The sequence below is a fragment of the Podarcis cretensis genome (genome assembly GCF_951804945.1).
Source record: "Podarcis cretensis genome assembly, chromosome: 15".
Lineage (NCBI taxonomy): Eukaryota > Metazoa > Chordata > Lepidosauria > Squamata > Lacertidae > Podarcis > Podarcis cretensis.
Genome location: NC_137185.1, coordinates 7,261,992 through 7,278,994, shown reverse-complemented (window position 1 = coordinate 7,278,994; position 17,003 = coordinate 7,261,992). Strand labels below are relative to the sequence as shown.

Below are 17,003 nucleotides of genomic sequence, written 5' to 3'. Positions count from 1 at the left end.
TCCTTCTCTTTTTCTCTGTCCCTCCCTTTCTAGATCTCGATGACTTGAAAGGGACCACCTTTGGAAGCTTCAGCAACGGCTCCACTGTGAGTGGCTTCCCAAGCTATGATTGGTCTGACAAAGACGACGCCTACCAAAGCAGGAAGTCCCTCCCCTTCCCCTTTCCTCCAGGAAGTGGCTCCTCCTTGGCCACCTCCATCCTCCAGAAGAAAGAGACTCTGTTTGGCAGCTCGGAGAACATCACCTTGACCACTGTTTCCAAAGTCACCACCTTTGCAAGTGAGGATGCTCTCCAGGACGTGAAGTTCTCACCTTTTGCTAACTTCAAAGAACCTGACCCTCAGTCTGCGGACCTGAGTGACGATGACGTTGAAGGCTTTGGGGAGTTTGCAAGGCCTTTGGCAGAGACATCTGGAAGCCCAGCTGTAGGCACGCCCCAAGAGGCTGACTCTGCTGGCCTCTCCGTAGAAGCAGCCAAAGAAGGCACCGACGACTTTGGAGAGTTTCAGAGCGAGAAGCCCAAAATCAGCAAATTTGACTTCTTACTGGCAACTTCCCAAGGGAAGGTGAAATCGAGTGAAGAAATGATCAAGAGTGAGCTTGCAACGTTCGACCTCTCTGTTCAAGGTGAGTGTCTACATTGGCCTCCAGTTGTTCTGGACTACAGCTCCCATCAGCCCCAGCAAGGGAAGGGACCTTGCTCCCTGCTAGAGCTTCTGCTTTGCATGCAGAACATCCTGGAGAAGCAAGATGCAGAACTACATAAGCCTTTGTTCTGATTCAGCAGAGCTGCTTTTTAGGAAAGGCTTTGCAAGCTACATTTGGCCTCTGATCTTCCTAGCCTGCATAGTATTAAGCAAATCTTTAACACTTTAGGGCAAGTAATTGAAGTTTGATTGAAGTTTTGATTTTCAAGGAGCTGAGTTCTGCCTCGCTGTGCAACATTCATATTGACCTGGTTTGCACAGAACACAAAGCCATGGTTCATTTAACAAACCATAACTCAATCTTGAGTTGTCCCACAGATGACCCAACAAACCGTGCCTTCTTTCTCTAAAGTTTGGTTTATTTTCTAGCTGCTATCGCTCTTGCCTCATGTCTTTGTACCTTGGTTAGCATCTGGGGAGGGGTGGTGAAACAAAGCATGGTTAAGGAAGGGTGCTGGCTTCACATATAACACCAAACCATATTTAAAACAAGCCAAAATTTGTAACACAGCAGCAAACCATGACTTCAGATCACGATATTTTGGCAGTAAACAAACCACTGGGCAGGGTTCTCACATAATGCTAAGCCATGGTTTAATAAAACATAATTGAACAAACTGTTGCTTAGTGTTACGTGTGAACGAGGCCAAGGTCTTTTCTTCTTCTTTTTCATAGAATAATAAAATTGTAAGTTAGAAGGGTCATCTAGTCCAACCCCCTATAATGCAGGAATCTCAGCTAAATCATACACGACAGATAGCCAGTTAACCTCTGCTTAAAAGTCTCCAAAGAAGGAGAGTGCACCACCTCTTTTGGAGTCTGTTCCACTGTCGGACAGCTCTTACTGTCAAATAGTTCTTTTTGAGGTTATTATTCTAAATGCTCTGTTCAGAACTGGGGCATACACGCAACCCTGACTTTCCATGTGTTGTGTTTCTTTCCAGGATCTCACAAACGGAGCCTGAGTTTGGGCGACAGAGAGATCAGCCGCTCCTCACCTTTGCCACCTCCGGAGCAGCCGTTTCGAGATCGGTCAAATACCCTCAGTGAGAAGCCAGCCCTGCCCGTCATCCGAGACAAGTACAAAGATCTCACAGGGGAAGTGGAGGTAAGGAGAGATTGTCAGAGAGGAATTCCGGGAGGCCTATCCTCTTTTAGGGACCTGGGTGGCGCTGTGGGTTAAACCACAGAGCCTAGGGCTTGCCGATCAGAAGGTCGACGGTTCGAATCCGCTGACGGGGTGAACTCCCGTTTCTCGGTCCCTGCTCCTGCCAACCTAGCAGTTCGAAAGCACCTCAAAGCACAAGTAGATAAATAGGTACCACTCCGGCGGGAAGGTAAATGGTGTTTCAGTGCACTGCTCTGGTTTGCCAGAAGCGGCTTAGTCATGCTGGCCACATGACCAGGAAGCTGTACGCCGGCTCCCTCGGCCTATAGAGCGAGATGAGCACCGCAACCCCAGAGTCGGTCACGACTGGACCTAATGGTCGGGGTCCCTTTACCTTTACCTTATCCTCTTTTAACAGCTGAACATATGTGTATGAATCACAGAATAGAATTTCCTGGACGTTACCACTAGAGACTGCAGGGGTGGTACGTTCTCAGACATTATAAACAAAACTTTTTGCTTGTGAGGAAAAAAGATAATTACATTCTCTTCCTGAGTTTTCTATACTAAGGGAGTTGTGTTTTAATAGAAAGGGAGCATATTGGAGTTGAGATTTCACCTTTTTGCTGTGCAAAGTGGTAGAATCCCAGAAAGGACTATGCCACAATATTGCTGAACGTGTAGAATCATAGAATTCTAGAGTTGGAAGGTACCCCCTGAGGGCTGTCTAGTCCAGCCCCCTGCAATGTTCTTTGGTGGTGGTGTTCAGATAGTGCTGCTTTGGAGCTTTTGATCCCTGCCATCCTGGCATGCAGGATGTATTTCACCTAGGTTAGAAATATAGGAACATAGGAAACTGCCTTATGCTGAGTCAGACCATTGGGTCCATCTAGATCAATACTGTCTGCACTGACTGGCAGCGGCTTTCCAGGGTTTCAGGCAAGGGGACCTTCCCACCCCTACCTGGAGATGCCAAGGATTGAACCTATGACCTTCTGCATGCAAAGCAAGGGCTATACCACTGAGCTATGGCCCTTCCTCAAAGGAAACTCTCTCCATCTTTCTATATCCTCCAACCAGTGTGGGTTTGGGTATATTACATTGATGGACCACTTCCCAATCTCCACATGAAAACCACCTGTATCTTTCTAGGAACTTTCCTTGCTTTTTGCTACCTCTGTGTAGCAGGGGGTGGGAATCACTTATAAGGCAGTCATTACTAGTTCTGATTTATTTGTTTATTTTTGAAACCTGTGGAATTCTGCTGCTTCTTTTCCACCTAGGAAAGTGAGAGATATGCCTATGAATGGCAGAGATGTTTAGAAAGTGCCCTCCAGGTAAGTACATCAAAATAACGCCCTTCTTCTTTGTATACCTCATGTGGGATGGTCACAGGTTTTGATACTGTGTGTATGTGCCAGCTCCTACGCATAAACACACAGATAGAAAAGAGTTACTATCATTTAATTAGAACTACAGTACAGTGGTACCTCGGAAGTCAAACGGAATCCGTTCCGGAAGTCCGTTCAACTTCCAAAACATTCGGGAACCAAGGCGTGGCTTCTGATTGGCTGCAGGAAGATCCTGCAGCCAATCGGAAGCCGTAGAAGCTGCAACAGATGCTCGGGTTCCAAAGAACGTTCGCAAACTGGAACAATCACTTCCGGGTTTGTGACATTCGGGAGCAAAAACGTTTGGCGGTCAAGGTGTTTGACTTCCAAGGTATGACTGTACATCTCACCGCAGTGGGAAACCACCGACTGCTGGGGTGGAGAGGAATAATTGACGTGTGATATTGGATGGAGGATTAAATCTATAGATTAAAATTTAAACCTCCTATCCCACATGTGTGGGAGAAATGCAAAAATAAGCAGGCTTTCTAGCAGAAGAAAAACACTTGGATGTTTTGCAGCTTTCTGAAGCGTAGGAATAAAAGCAGTTACAGAGGTACCTCGGGTTAAGTACTTAATTCGTTCTGGAGGTCCGTTCTTAACCCGAAACTGTTCTTAACCTGAAGCACCACTTTAGCTAATGGGGCCTCCTGCGGCCGCTGTGCCTCCGGAGCACAATTTCTGTTCTCATCCTGAAGCAAAGTTCTTAACCTGAAGCACTATTTCTGGGTTAGCGGGGTCTGTAACCTGAAGTGTATGTAACCTGAGGTACCACTGTATACCTTTTTTATACCTTTTTATTTGTGGTCTTCTGACCTCCTTCCTTTTCACCTGTTTTTTAGCAAGATAAACAAAAAGGTTTACAGTGGTGCCCCACAAGACGAATGCCTCGCAAGACGGAAAACTCGCTAGACGAAAGAGTTTTCCGTTTTGGAGGCGCTTCGCAAAACGAATTTCCTATGGGCTTGCTTCACAAGACAAAAATGTCTTGCGAGTTCCTGCGGGTTTTTTTTCCTCCCCCCCCCCTTTTTCTAAGCCGGTAAGCCGCTTATCCGATAAGCCGCTAAACCGCTAATAGCGCTAATCTGCTAAGCCGTCAATGGGCTTGCTTTGCAAGACGAAAAAACCGCTAGACGAAGAGACTCGTGGAACGGATTCTTTTCGTCTTGCGAGGCACCACTGTACTTACATTTCAATGCAGGCAGAAAATACAGCAAAGTAGTTTACTGAAAAATACTTCTAAATTACAGTAGAATAAAAATTGGTGGTCTCAAAATAGGGTGCCTGTGTCTGGAACCCCCAAAGACACATTTGCTTGTCTTGGAAGCAAGGTGAATGGAAACAGTCTCCTCAGAGGTGGAAGGAACTGTAAGGGGTTATATCCATTGTTACAGAATTCCTGGCCAGAGGAGGCAACAGAAGTGGCCACACACAGAGAGGGTTCTCTCTAGGAAGTTTAAGGATTCTCTGTGTACTAACCCTGTTCTTGTCTAACCAAACATACATTTGTGATTGGGCTGCAAACCTGTGGGTGGGGCCAGAGGCAACAGTGGGCAGAGCAACAAATGCAAATTTTTGCCTTTGTACAGTAGGCTAGTTTCTACACCCATTCCACACACACCTCTTTCCTCCACCAACCAGATAAGCAAGAGGCATTGTCAGAGTTCAGGGATGCACTCCAGCCAGGCAAAACCACCTGGGTTGGGAAGCAGGGCTGCTGCAGGGGGTGGTCTGCGGAGGTTTCCAAGGGCCAGATGGCGAGGCCTCCAGGGCCACATGCATCCTGAGGTTCCTCTTCTGTGGCATAATGTGAATGCACGTGATGTGGCAGATATTTTGGAGATAAGCAGGCCTGGGCTCGAGGCTCACTGGGGATGCTATGAACGCCATCCTGAGTTCAGCAGAACAAACAAGCGTCTCTTGTGTGTTAGGTCATCAAGAAGGCAAACGACACCCTGAACGGAATCAGCAGCTCCTCCGTCTGCACCGAAGTGATCCACTCCGCACAAGGCATGGAGTACTTATTAGGTATGGATTTTACCGCATCTCATGAAGATGAGGAATTAAAACAGGGAGCAAAGACACCCAACAGCTCTGCTTGGGATGTGCCTCTTTTTTTTAAGCAGGAGAAAAAAAATATTTTCCCACTTCCTGAAACCTCATTTGTTTTTTTTCTCCCCACCTCCATCTACCCTTTAGATTTCTCTGTGGTTGACGCGCTGTGTGAGACTCTGATGCTCTTGTTTTATCTATTTATAAAAAAATATTTATAGACATCTATTTCAACAACAAAAATCAAAATGGTTTGCAACTAAGTTACATAAAAGCCTACAAGGGTGTGTGGCCCGGGGAGAATTCTGAGGGCCAGAGATAGAAGCCTGGAGGGCCACATTCATTTTGGTTCCTCACCCCTGCCGTCTGAGGGTTGCCATGCCTCCTGTGACCCCTCCACCCTCATCTTTGATCTCTCAACAGGGGTCGTTGAGGTTTATAGAGTCACAAAACGGGTAGAGCTGGGCATCAAAGCCACAGCCGTCTGTAGCGAGAAGCTCCAGCTACTACTGAAGGACATTGACAAAGTGTGGAACAACCTGATCAGTTTCATGTCGCTTGCTGCTTTAACGGTAAGGCCTTTTGTGTGGTACGTCTCTTGTGGTGGGTCCACTTAGGCATATTTTGCTCTGCTCCCAGTGTTCAGACTCTGAGTGCCGTTGGAGATACGGATGGTTTAGATGTGCTTAATGCTTTTAGATTGCTGTAAATAATCTTTTGTTTCTCAATGGTTGTTTTATTTCTTAATTATTTGCTATGCTGAGCTGCTTTGGGTGAAAGCATGAGACAGAAATTTAATAATGATGGTGATGGTGATGATGATGATGATGATGATGATGATGCAGCCAAAGCTAGATGGACAAATAGTGGACTGTGTTTCTGTGAACCAAGATAGCATGGAAGATAGAAGGCAGAGAACAGATTAGAACAGGGATCAGCAAACATTTTCAGCAGGGGGCCGTCCACTGTCCCTCAGACCTTGTGGGGGGCTGGACTATATTTTTTGGGGGGGGAATGATGCAAAAGCACCACGAGCCCCGGTGGCTCCTTACCTGTGTCTTGCAAGTGGCAGGGGCTGGCAGCAGTGGCGGGACAATGAGTGGCACGTGAAAGGGCTCTGGAGAGGGGCTGCTTAATCTAGCGGCTGCTTGAGTGCTGCTGCTGCTGCTGCTGCTGCTGGCACCAACAAAGGCCAGTTCCCTTCCTCCTCTAGGCAGGGTGGGGAGACGCCAGGAGGAGGGAGGGAGGAGGTGGCGCCGCCACCATGTGAGGGAGGGGGAAAGAATGCGCGCACTGGCGAGCCACACGGTGATTCCCGGACCATCTGCGGGCCGGATCCAGAAGGGAATTGGACCTGATCTGGCCCGTGGGCTTTAGTTTGCCTACTCGTGGATTAGAAGGTAGAAGGCAGCTTAGAAGAAGTTGGAAGCTAGAAGAGACCATGGAAGATAACTTAGAACAAGGCAGGAGATAACTACTTATGAACAATATACTATTCCAACCTCTGTTGTTCCTCCTACAGCCTGACGAAAACTCACTCGATTTTTCCTCCTGTATGCTTCGCCCGGGAATCAAAAACGCCCAAGAACTGGCTTGTGGGGTGTGCCTCTTGAATGTAAATTCTCGAAGCAAAGTAAGTAGAGGCTGTGTTGTTGTCTGTTTTTTTTACATCTCCCCACCTATCTCAACCCCTGTTTGCATTTGCTGCCTTCCACCCTTGCATTTGCTCCACTAATTTTAACAAGCACCCGGAGCATCCAGCGACCCCATCGCAAGTAGCTTTGGTAGAAAGCCGCATCGCGGAGAGCCGAGTTCCTTCCGAAACGCCCTCTCCCGCCCGTCCGAATGCATGTTGTTGCTGCTGCTGCTGCTTCCAGCTCGGGTGGAGACCCCAGGCAGCCTTAGTGGGGCCCGCAAAGTTGGGAAGTAAGAGGTACGAGTCCCTGGGCCTGTGTGGATCCACCCAGCAAGGCAACACAGTCTTCCTCAAATAAAAGGGTAATGGCCTTCCAGATATGAGACTCAAACTCTTGTTAGCCCCAGCAGCCAGGAAGGATGAGAACTGCAGCTGAGCAACGTCCAGAGAATCTCAAGTTACCCATCGTTGTTTTATAGGGCAAGAGTCAACACTGATGCTCTCCAGTGATGGGCGTTGCAATCTGACAGTACCTGTCGGGTCGCAGGTGTTCCCGATTACTTGTAACTTATTTCCTAGGCAACTGGGGGGTTGACTCTGGAGTCAGGGGTTCCCTGCAGCTGGCTTGGAGCCTCTATCTTCTTTCTTCGTAAGAGACAAGCCCCACAGCCTTCAGAAACTCGGATTGTCAGTGGGATATATTGGAGCAGCTCTAAAAGCCCCGCTGTGTGGAGCGGGATGGGGACTCTTAAAACATGAGCGAGTTTGGTTGGCAACCAGCTCCCCTCTTTTGGCGACTATGTTTTGACCCTTTTCTGGTTTCGACGTTTTCAGAAAGAAGAGAAGCCTCCGGAGGAACCTCCTAGAGAAGTACGGACCCGTGAAAGCTATATACATATATATATTTCCTTTTAATGTTTGCCCTAAGCAAGGTGGTAGCGGGGACCGTTGGCACCCTCCTCCGTTTGTCTCCAGTTAACAATTACTGTGCCTCTCCCTCTCTCTAACCTCTCAATTTTAATCAACTAACTCGCACTCGAGTCCATTCCCCTAAAGGGCCTGGTTCAAACTGAATGCTTAGTGCAAGCCTGCAAGCATGTGGAACTTCCAGAAAGGAGACAAGTAGCTGCTTTGTTCTGTCCTCTGGTCCTGCTGCTGCCCGCTAAACCATGGTTTGGCCAAGCGTGTCATCTGAACCCAGTTTCATGGCTTGTCTCACTCTAGACAAACCACAAACTCTGATCAAAGTTAGTTCTATACTTCACCACTCATGAGGAGATGAACGGCAAGCCCAGGTCCAGATGATGCGCTGAGCCTAAAGCTGGGACAGAGGAGGATCAAAGAAGGGACACTCTCCTCTCAGGGAGCCTGCATTCTTGCACATTCCCACTAATCCATGGTTTCGCTTAGTTCTGCGCACAAACCGAGTCTTTCTCGTGTCGGCATGCCTGTTGCTTTGTGAATAGATCTGCTTTTTTGTGGTGGTCTGTGTTGTGGTGTGGCAGAAAGAGTTGTCTGTGTCATTGGCTCCTACCTATCTCGCCTTGCGTGTTGTGGCAAGAGGGGCTTGTGCCGTCCACCCTTGCTGTGCATGAAGATGTTAAAAACTTTTCAGGTTTTGATGGTGGGGGGGGGTCTGTGGGGGTCACCTTCTCTTTCAAGTTTGGGGGGGTCTAGTTCAGCCTGATGACTGCTTCTCTTAGCTCCTGCGTGTTGTTCAAGGTGTGGGGTTCTGTGTGTTCCACGATTCCTCCATGGGAGCAAAGACTAGCTGGGCTCCATCATTTGCAACGAATTAAGGGGCTTTACCCAAGGATACTTCATTTATTTTTATCCACACAAGTGGGTCTGTGCAAAGTTAGGGGTTGTTTTCAAAGCTGGTGTACAGTCACCTTATTATACTCCTACAGCTGTTTCTCACACAATTACATAGAATCTCTTAACGTCATGGAAGTGCTTTGCATTCTAGATATCTGCGAGGTGAATAGCTGCGACTTCAGACCAGCGAGAAAACAAGTGCATTTCTTCCAGTCCCCCAAAAGCAGCACTCTCCCCAAAGTACTCCACCTGCTTGCTCAGCCATTGACAAATCAGCCCTGGGGTGTTTGTGTGTGTGGGCTGCTTCCTTGAAAAGCGGCTTGCCAGCTACGCCCAAGTCGGAAACTGCTCTCAGGTGCATTTCAGCTCCTTTGTGGTTTCCCACGCTAGATTTAAGCCGGCAAAACCTTGCAGTGCGTCCTCCTTGCCTCTTAATGGGAGTCCCCCTGGTTCAGGGTTCCGCCGTGCTTTCTCCCGTGATATAATATCACACGATTTGGCAGGCCGGCTAGATTTTACATGAATTTTGGGGCAAGGGGAACATTCCCCTGCTGGGATGCAGCCACCCGAAAGGTCCCCTCTCTTTCTAGGAAGGGCAGGCAATGCTTTTCAGTCCAAATTCTACCTTTGTACAGCAGCCCAGGGTCTACATGCCATCTCTGCATCCAGGCAAGTGAGAGGCATGATCAAGGACACATTTGCAACCAGGAAAGCAAGTGGTCTGGGTGTGAAGCAGGGCCAGTGAGGGGTGTGGCCTTGAGAGGGCCCTGAAGGGCCAGGTAAAGAGGCTTAGAGGGCCGCAGGCCTGAGGCTCCTCTCGCTCCTTGTCTTATAGCCTCCGGCCTTGCCTGAGATGGAAGGAGCACCATGCCATAAACAAACAAAATAGATTCTGCCTTCAACCAGCCTCTTTATCTTCCCACTTCTTCAAAAGAGCTGCCTTTAAATGCTCTTTTCAATCACACAAAGTGGAAATTGAAGGCCCTCTGTTGCTGGTTTATCCCAGAGCTGTGGCCATGGTTTGATGGCGATGGCTTGCGAGCTGTTAGGAAGCTCCACAAAGAGACTGAATGTGTTTGTTGGCTGTCAGTGTGTACCTGTGCGTCGCCGGCATCCAGGCCTCTCTCCGTGGTGCAATGTTTCAGCACATGGGAGCATCACGGCAGTTCCTAACTCTGCTGTTTGTTTGTTTCCCCCCTTCTTCCCCGCAGGCCTTTAACTCGGAAACGGACAATTTCAAACTTGCTTACGGAGGGCACCAGTATCACGCCAGCTGCGCCAACTTCTGGATCAACTGCGTTGAGCCCAAACCCCCGGGCCTCATTTTGCCTGACCTACTTTAAGCGGACTTTGTTCCTTCAGCTTTGGCTTGGTCTCGATAGGGGAAGAATACACTGGAGGGGCAGTGGGGGTGGGGTGGGGAGGGCTGTCAGTAGATGTGGAAACTGTTCTGAGCTAGCGCTTAGGGCAGTCATCCCTAGGCTGGAGTGCTCCAGACGTTCTGGGCTACAGATCCACAGCCATGCTGGCTGCGGGATGGGAGTTGTAGTCTGCTGCAGCCAGACATCTCCAGCTTGGGGGAAGACTGGGTTCAAGTGTATATATATAAAACGTTTGTTTTTAGACTAGCTGTTCTCTTCCAAAAGGGTGAAAGCCACTATGTTTTTTAAATCTGCAAATTCCCTGTGATGGACTTCTCAAGAATTTGGAAATATCCACTGATTTGGGGGTGGGGTGGAGGCGTGGATTGCACTGAGGCACAAACTGTGTTTCTCCAGTAGCATTTGACCAGCACAGTCTGCCCTTCAAGTGTTGGCAAATTTCTTGTCTGCTTAATGAAGGTGGAGGAATCTCTCTCCCACAAGTGATAACCTCTGTTTTGAGTGGCTTAGAGCCCCTAGCATGACAAAGTCAGAAGGAGACAGGGTCGGCTTGGGATCCTTGTTGGGTGGTTCTTGTTTTTTGAGCAAGGTCTTGAATAGTTTTTCACTTCTCACATGGTGAGCTTCCAAAACCAGGTTTAAGTGTCAGGGGTCCCCTTCTCCCCACCTCCTTCCCCCTACCCCACCCCACTGGCAAGGCACTCTTGGCTTTAAGCATGTCAGCTCAGAATTGCTTGCAGGTATTATCAGACAAAACTACCATTGCTGAGTTTTGGGGCACAGGCAGGAAACAATTGGGCAGATCCACGCCGTAGATTTCAAGCAAACCTGATGCACATTTGAAGCGCATGACTTCCCCCAAATAGACTGTGGTTTGTGAAGGGTTCTGAGCACTGTAGCTCTGCGAGGGGGAAGCTACAGTTCCCAGGATTCACTGAGGTGTGGAATTGTGCGTTTTAAATGTGTATTGGCTTCACTTTAAATCTGCGAGTCTGCCCTTAAAGAAGCCCCCCCCCCCCGCACTTTGAAAGCAGCTGATCTTTACAGCCTTGAGACCTCTCCCTAGAATGAACCAGCTGTCAAATTTGGCAGTGTGGAATAAAAATAGACATGCGGAATGGCGGAGGGCTCTCAAAGTGTGAAATTGTGGAGGGTTTCTTTTTGCTTCTTCTAAAGGGCATTACCACTGTTTGCGACTCCATTAAGTTTGCAGAGAGAGTGAGAGCCTCCAAAGGGTATAACCGGCTTATATCGATTAAACGGCCGTTTCTCAAACGCACCCTCTTTGTGGTACGCCGACAATTTGAGGGTGGCTGGGGGAGGCGGCCTCTTTCCTCTTTTGAGCAAGTGGGTCGTATCGTTTTGCGGCTTCGAGAGAGCAATGGTGCAGAGAACGCAGTGGAGCAAAATGGGCTTTTCTTTCTTTCCCTGTTCCCTTTCTTCAGTACCTCCAGACTGCAAACCACCTCGCTGAAACCGAAGGCGGGCGGGGAGCTGTTTCATTAGGCTTAAACGAAGCAAGCAGCCTGATTATACCATTAAACCAGGTATAGGCAAACTCGGCCCTCCAGATGTTTTGGGATTACAACTCCCATCATCCCTAGCTGACAGGACCAGTGGCCAGGGATGATGGGAATTGTAGTCCGAAAACCCTATGCCGGCATTAAACAATCAATGCTCGTGCCTCTCTTTTTTTAGAGAGACTTGCCTGCTGTGAGCTGTTGATCTCTCCCTTCACTTGGATTGGCAACCTGATGCTGCTCCCTTGGTTGGAGGTTGGTGGGGACTGGCCTAGTGATGTTCCATCTCCCAGTGTGCTGTGCTTCATGATCCACCACTGTTGAAGTTATTCCCCCATTCCACCATTGGCAGCGCTTAGGACTACAGGGTGGGGGACCTCCGGCCCACAGGCTGAATTTGGGGTGTCAGTTTCCCCTTCCCCAGAAACCCCACCTTCCCCACACCTGATACATCATGTGGATGTCCGGTGTGGGGCAACCAAAGGCACAGTTGGGAGCTGGCTCCTGCTGATGCCTGCTGTGAGCTTTTGATCTCTCCCAGCTTGTGGCCAGCTTGTTTATACATATCGCATTCTGGTGAGTTTCCTCTCTAGCTGAGGACCAGATCCACTGACAGCACAGCCTGACAACTGGAGGCACAGCTTAGGTCTCCTTTAACAGCTGCAAAGAATTTCCAGCACATTCCAGCTTTTTCCCATCCTGATGCCTCAGCGAGGAGGGAAGGAGCCTGGCCACCAAATTTCTCCCAGCTTTAGAAATCTGAAAAGCGCCGTAGGGCAGAGAGCAGGAGCTGCAGGAAGGAAACAGCTCGTCCGATGGTTATATATTCCCTTGGGTGTTTCACTTCCATGGAACAATGAGCTGCCTCGTTTTGGGTGGCTGCACCCTTTCAATCCAGTCTTGCGTGGTTGGCCAAACCGTAGTCAGGACTCCAGTGTGTTCGGTAAATAGCGGTTCATAAGGAAATTATCTTTTGGTGCCTTTAACCACACCCAAAAAAGTAAGTATTTGGGAGTCATAAGTGCTAACGGGGTCAAACTTGGGGTGTTGTCAGAAGACACTAGACTTGGCTCTCGCATCAGTGGTGCAGTGGGAAACTTAATATCTTCAACACCAATGACAATGTGGCAAAAAGAGTGATCCACTTTATCTTTCATCCTGCATCTTTCCATAGAGAAAAGTGCACGCCGCATAGTGCTTCCCCGGGAAAAGTGACATCCTCTGAACTTCCCTCCTGGCATTCAGCTACTAAGACCCCACTGCAGGTCTTCTATGGCTCAGGCGCATCAGCAAGCCTGACATGCCTAAATTTGAACCATGGGAATGATCTCACGCATGTTGCTGAATCAGACCGATCTGCACATAACGGAGGAGTTGGGTTTTTTTTATTAGCAGTTCCAGTGAGACTAAGCAACGAAACCTCATCCCACAAGTTGTTGGAGAGCCTCAACCGCAAACCTGAGTATTCAAGCACTGGGGGCAAAAGTGCCCCTCATCCAAGGAGGATGTCAATTGTTTATGTGCTAATTTTTCTCTCCAGATTGCTCTTTAGCCTGTATTCAGACGGGCCGAGGATCGAGAGAGAAAAAGATCAGTCAGTGGAAAGCAAAGGCAGCTCTTCAGCTCTAATTACGGCAGAGCTTACTGAACTGTGCCTGTGTGTAAGGCTCACGACGGATCTGGGAAGGGAAAATAATCGCCTGGCTTCTGTTAGTCACAGTGCCTTGTATAGTCCACCAAAGGAACATTTGCGGAAAGGGGGAGAAAATAACAATACACAAACGAAACACCTTTCTTTGTGTTTTTGTGACGTGAGCAATGTTTGTTTGTTTTTCACTGATGAAGGCTGGTTGCGTTGAAGGTGGAGGGGCCTGGAGTGGGCTTCTTCTGCTATAGCGTATCCAACTCATTTGGAAGACTGGCGTTGTGTTCATCCATCCCCTGCGCTGTGATCCTGTTAGCCAAGGGCCCCGGTGTCCTTGGAAACTGTATCCAAGGTTACGGTGTTTTTCCGAGGCTTCATTGTATAAGGTTCTGCTTCTCTCTGCCTCGCAGCCGTGCTTTGAGTGTGGGTTGGCATCTACAAGGAAGGTTTTCATGAGCTGGTCTTTCCATCTTTCTAGCCTTTTGACTTCATTTCTCTTTAAAAAAAACAAAACAAAACCCACACATTTTCTTTCTTGGGTGAAGCAAAATGCTAACGGTTGTGCGTCCTTTTGTTCATTTCTAAATATACAGATGTGGGGGGGGGGGCTTTTGTTTTTTGTTGGGTGGGGTCTCTGCTTGTGAACTGTGTTCTGTCTTTTTGCATGCATCTTAGCCGCAGGTTTTCCTTTTCCTTAAACCTATTTCAAAATGTATCACAGCCCTTGTGTGTCTGCCTGTTCCTTCCTTGACTGTGTTCCAGGAGCTCAGTCCTTTGAAAAATGGCTCTATACTCACAGCCACGTGTTCAGAGCACGTGGCTTCCTGCAAAGAATCCTGCAACTTCTAGTTTGCCGGGGATGCTGGGAATTGTAGCTCTGTGGTGTGAAAACTACAGATCCCATGATTCCTTGGGGGAAGCCGTGCCTCTTAAAGAAACACGCTATCAACATACGGTTTAGAAATGTCCGTTGATGCGTTTGATGTTGAAAAGTGGGGCCAGGGGTGGAGAGTGAGGTTGGGCAGTGGAGCCCAAACCTATGGTCAGATCCATCTACGTTAGGGATGGGGTAAGTTGAGGTCCTCCGTATGTTATTGGACTGCAGCTCCCCATCATCCCTGAACTTTGGGCATCCTGGCTGGTGGGAATTGTAAAGCCAAGAGAACCACAGGTAAATCAAGCAACTCAGAAGCCATATTTGTGCTTCAGCAAGATGGCTTTATCCTGCCCAACACAGATTACCAGCCCTGCAGTCCAAGGCAGGCAAATAAGGCAATGCCATTCCACTGACAGCAGGAGCCCAGCATGGTCTTTTGGATCATGGCAGGCAAAATGGGGGGTCTTCCCCCCCCCCCGCAGCATCCACCACTGGGAGCTTCTGATATCCTGATTTCTCTCCCTCTGCTGAGACGTGCAACCTTCAAAAAGCTCCCCACCCATCCAGTGTCGTACCTGGGCAGTCACATGGGGAAGGATCTGATGCAGCTGAGTTGCCCACCCTGTAGAAAGTACAGCACAGGAGCCAATATAGAGCCCCTACTCAGGGGGAAGTGAGTCACACTTAGTCCCCATTGAAATCTATGTGTCATCATTAGTTGCGGCGAAAGGCAAATCCTTTTTATTCGGTCAATAATCTGCCTTGGATTGGGTCCGTCTTCACTAAAGGCTCTAGATAACCCGGCAATTCTGCTTTCGTTTCACGTTTCGGAGGAGGAGGTGCGGAAAACGGCTCTGCCACGGCAAACCAGGCCACAACTAATAAAGGGAATAAAATGAATCAAAACCCCATTCCACGGATACAGTCTGATTAATTGCATATCAATTATTGGAGTGGCATAGCAAAATTGTATTGCTACACTAACTTATATAGATGTACGATATATGATTCCCCCCCCCCGGTCTTTTTTTAAAAGATTGGTATTATTCAGCTCTTTGGATGGTACCCAAAAGGAGAGACGATGCAGCTTTAAAAGGGCTGCTTCAGGAGGAGAGAAAGATCTTTTAACATCTTGGCTGCCTCCAAAGTGGTTTTGTGGTTGACTCGACTGTGATCTAAGGTCTTGTTTTACTTTGCGGTGTGTGCTGTTGCCGATTTTATATATATATAAAAAAAGCCTTTTGAGAGAGAGTGAGAGTGGTCCTGTTTTTAATTCCCAGTGTTTGTTTGCTCTCGCAGTGGTGTACAAACTCATTTTATTGATCCCTGTGAAATTTCCTGATCTTCAATAAAGCACTCTTGTTTTCTTTTTATTTCCTTTTACTTCCGAAAAAAAGGTTATTTGAAGCTTAATAAAAACGAACCTTCACTGATGCTCAGCTCGCATGTTTTTCATCCTATTAGAGCTCAGAGGCACTTAACCAAATGGACTGCCAGTGGTAGCAGGTTCAGGACACACCAGAGGGAAGAAGGTCTTCTGTACTGGTGCCACTGGTTCCATCCAGCTCAGTATTGTTGATGCTGGCTGCAGCTCTCCAGGATTTTGGGTGGGTATATTTCCCCAGCGCTACCTGGAGATGCCAGGGATTGAATCCTAGGACCTACTTGTCCGCAGCGCAGGTGCCCTACCCCTGAATGGCAGCCCTAAATGAATATAAGATTCTAGTCCTCAGGGTTCTGAAAGAGAGGGCTAATTGCAGACTGGCAGCAGGTTTCCATATGGTACTTTCCCAGCTGTACCTGGGCATGTCGGGCACACAGTCTGTCTGCCACTGAGTTACAGCCCTTCACTGACATTCCCGCAAGATGTTAAAGGAGAAAAGACTGTGGACAAATTAATGGAGGATAGATCTACCAGCCGTGATGAGGAAAGTGGAGCCTCCAGCTGCAGAGGCAGTGTACCTCCACAATACCTGGTGATGGGTCAAGCAACAGAGGAGGGACACTGTTTTCGTAAACTCCCTAAAAGAATCTCGCTGGAAATGAAATGCTGGAGTGGGTAGTCTTTGTTGACTTTGGGGTCCTAGATGCTTCTGGACTACAACTCCCATAAGCCTCAGCCAGGTGACTCTACTGATCAAGTCTGATGTAGTCCACCAGCATAAGGAGGAGAAGGAAGAAGAAGGGGAAAACTGAATTGTATGAATCTTAGCACACATGAAGACTAGAATCATTAGCTTGATGATAATGATGGTGATAGGAGAGAGAAACCACTGAAGCATGTGGTCTGGTTCCAGTGCAGAATTTCAGAAAACACACTTAAGGTCACAACCATGCCATACATTGAAAGCATTCTGGTATCATTTTAAAAGTTGTGACTCCCCCACCCTGAAGAATCCTGGAAACTAGCTTGTCATAGAGCTAGGCTTACCAGCACCCTCCACAAACTACAGTCCCCAGGATTCTCTGCGGGAAGCTGTGACTTGAAGCAGTAAAAGAGGGCTTTAAATGCATGGTGTGGGTGTAACTTGAAGTCTAATCATACCAGGCATCTGCCTCAAAGGCTGAGTATTGCTGCGGTGATACACTCACTTGAAGCTATAGCCTGAGGGCCAAATGTGGACCTGGTGATACACCCCAGGACACACATCCTTCCCTTGCCACATCCATCAACAGCCCTGTTTTGAGCCCTCGAGTGTTTTTCATTGGCTGGGAAGTGTCATAGAATCAGTTGGGAGGGACCCTAAGGATCATCTAGCTCAATGCAAGAATATGCAGGAATTCCCATGCAGGAATTGAACCTGTCTGATAATGCCTCTTGCTTGTCTAGAGGGAAAGTGGAGGGTGTGTGTGTGTGTGTGTGTGTG

General features: G+C 48.2%; 1 protein-coding gene across 7 annotated transcripts in view; it reads left to right on the top strand.

The window, feature by feature from the left end:
• Positions 1–15,509, top strand: part of SYNRG (synergin gamma) — a 56,155-nt gene extending 40,646 nt beyond the window's left edge. For 4 of the 7 annotated variants that reach the window (XM_079955393.1, XM_079955392.1, XM_079955391.1 and 1 more), the window contains 8 exons: positions 34–627; positions 1,652–1,815; positions 3,099–3,152; positions 5,138–5,234; positions 5,682–5,830; positions 6,781–6,891; positions 7,729–7,764; positions 9,924–15,509. In XM_079955393.1, the coding sequence (XP_079811519.1) occupies positions 34–627; positions 1,652–1,815; positions 3,099–3,152; positions 5,138–5,234; positions 5,682–5,830; positions 6,781–6,891; positions 7,729–7,764; positions 9,924–10,055 (1,337 nt within the window). In that variant the 3' untranslated portion in view covers positions 10,056–15,509. The remainder of the gene's footprint in view (positions 1–33; positions 628–1,651; positions 1,816–3,098; positions 3,153–5,137; positions 5,235–5,681; positions 5,831–6,780; positions 6,892–7,728; positions 7,765–9,923) is intronic. The other 3 variants (XM_079955390.1, XM_079955394.1, XR_013833495.1) reach the window with 2 other exon arrangements.
• The last annotated feature ends 1,494 nt before the right edge of the window (positions 15,510–17,003 follow it).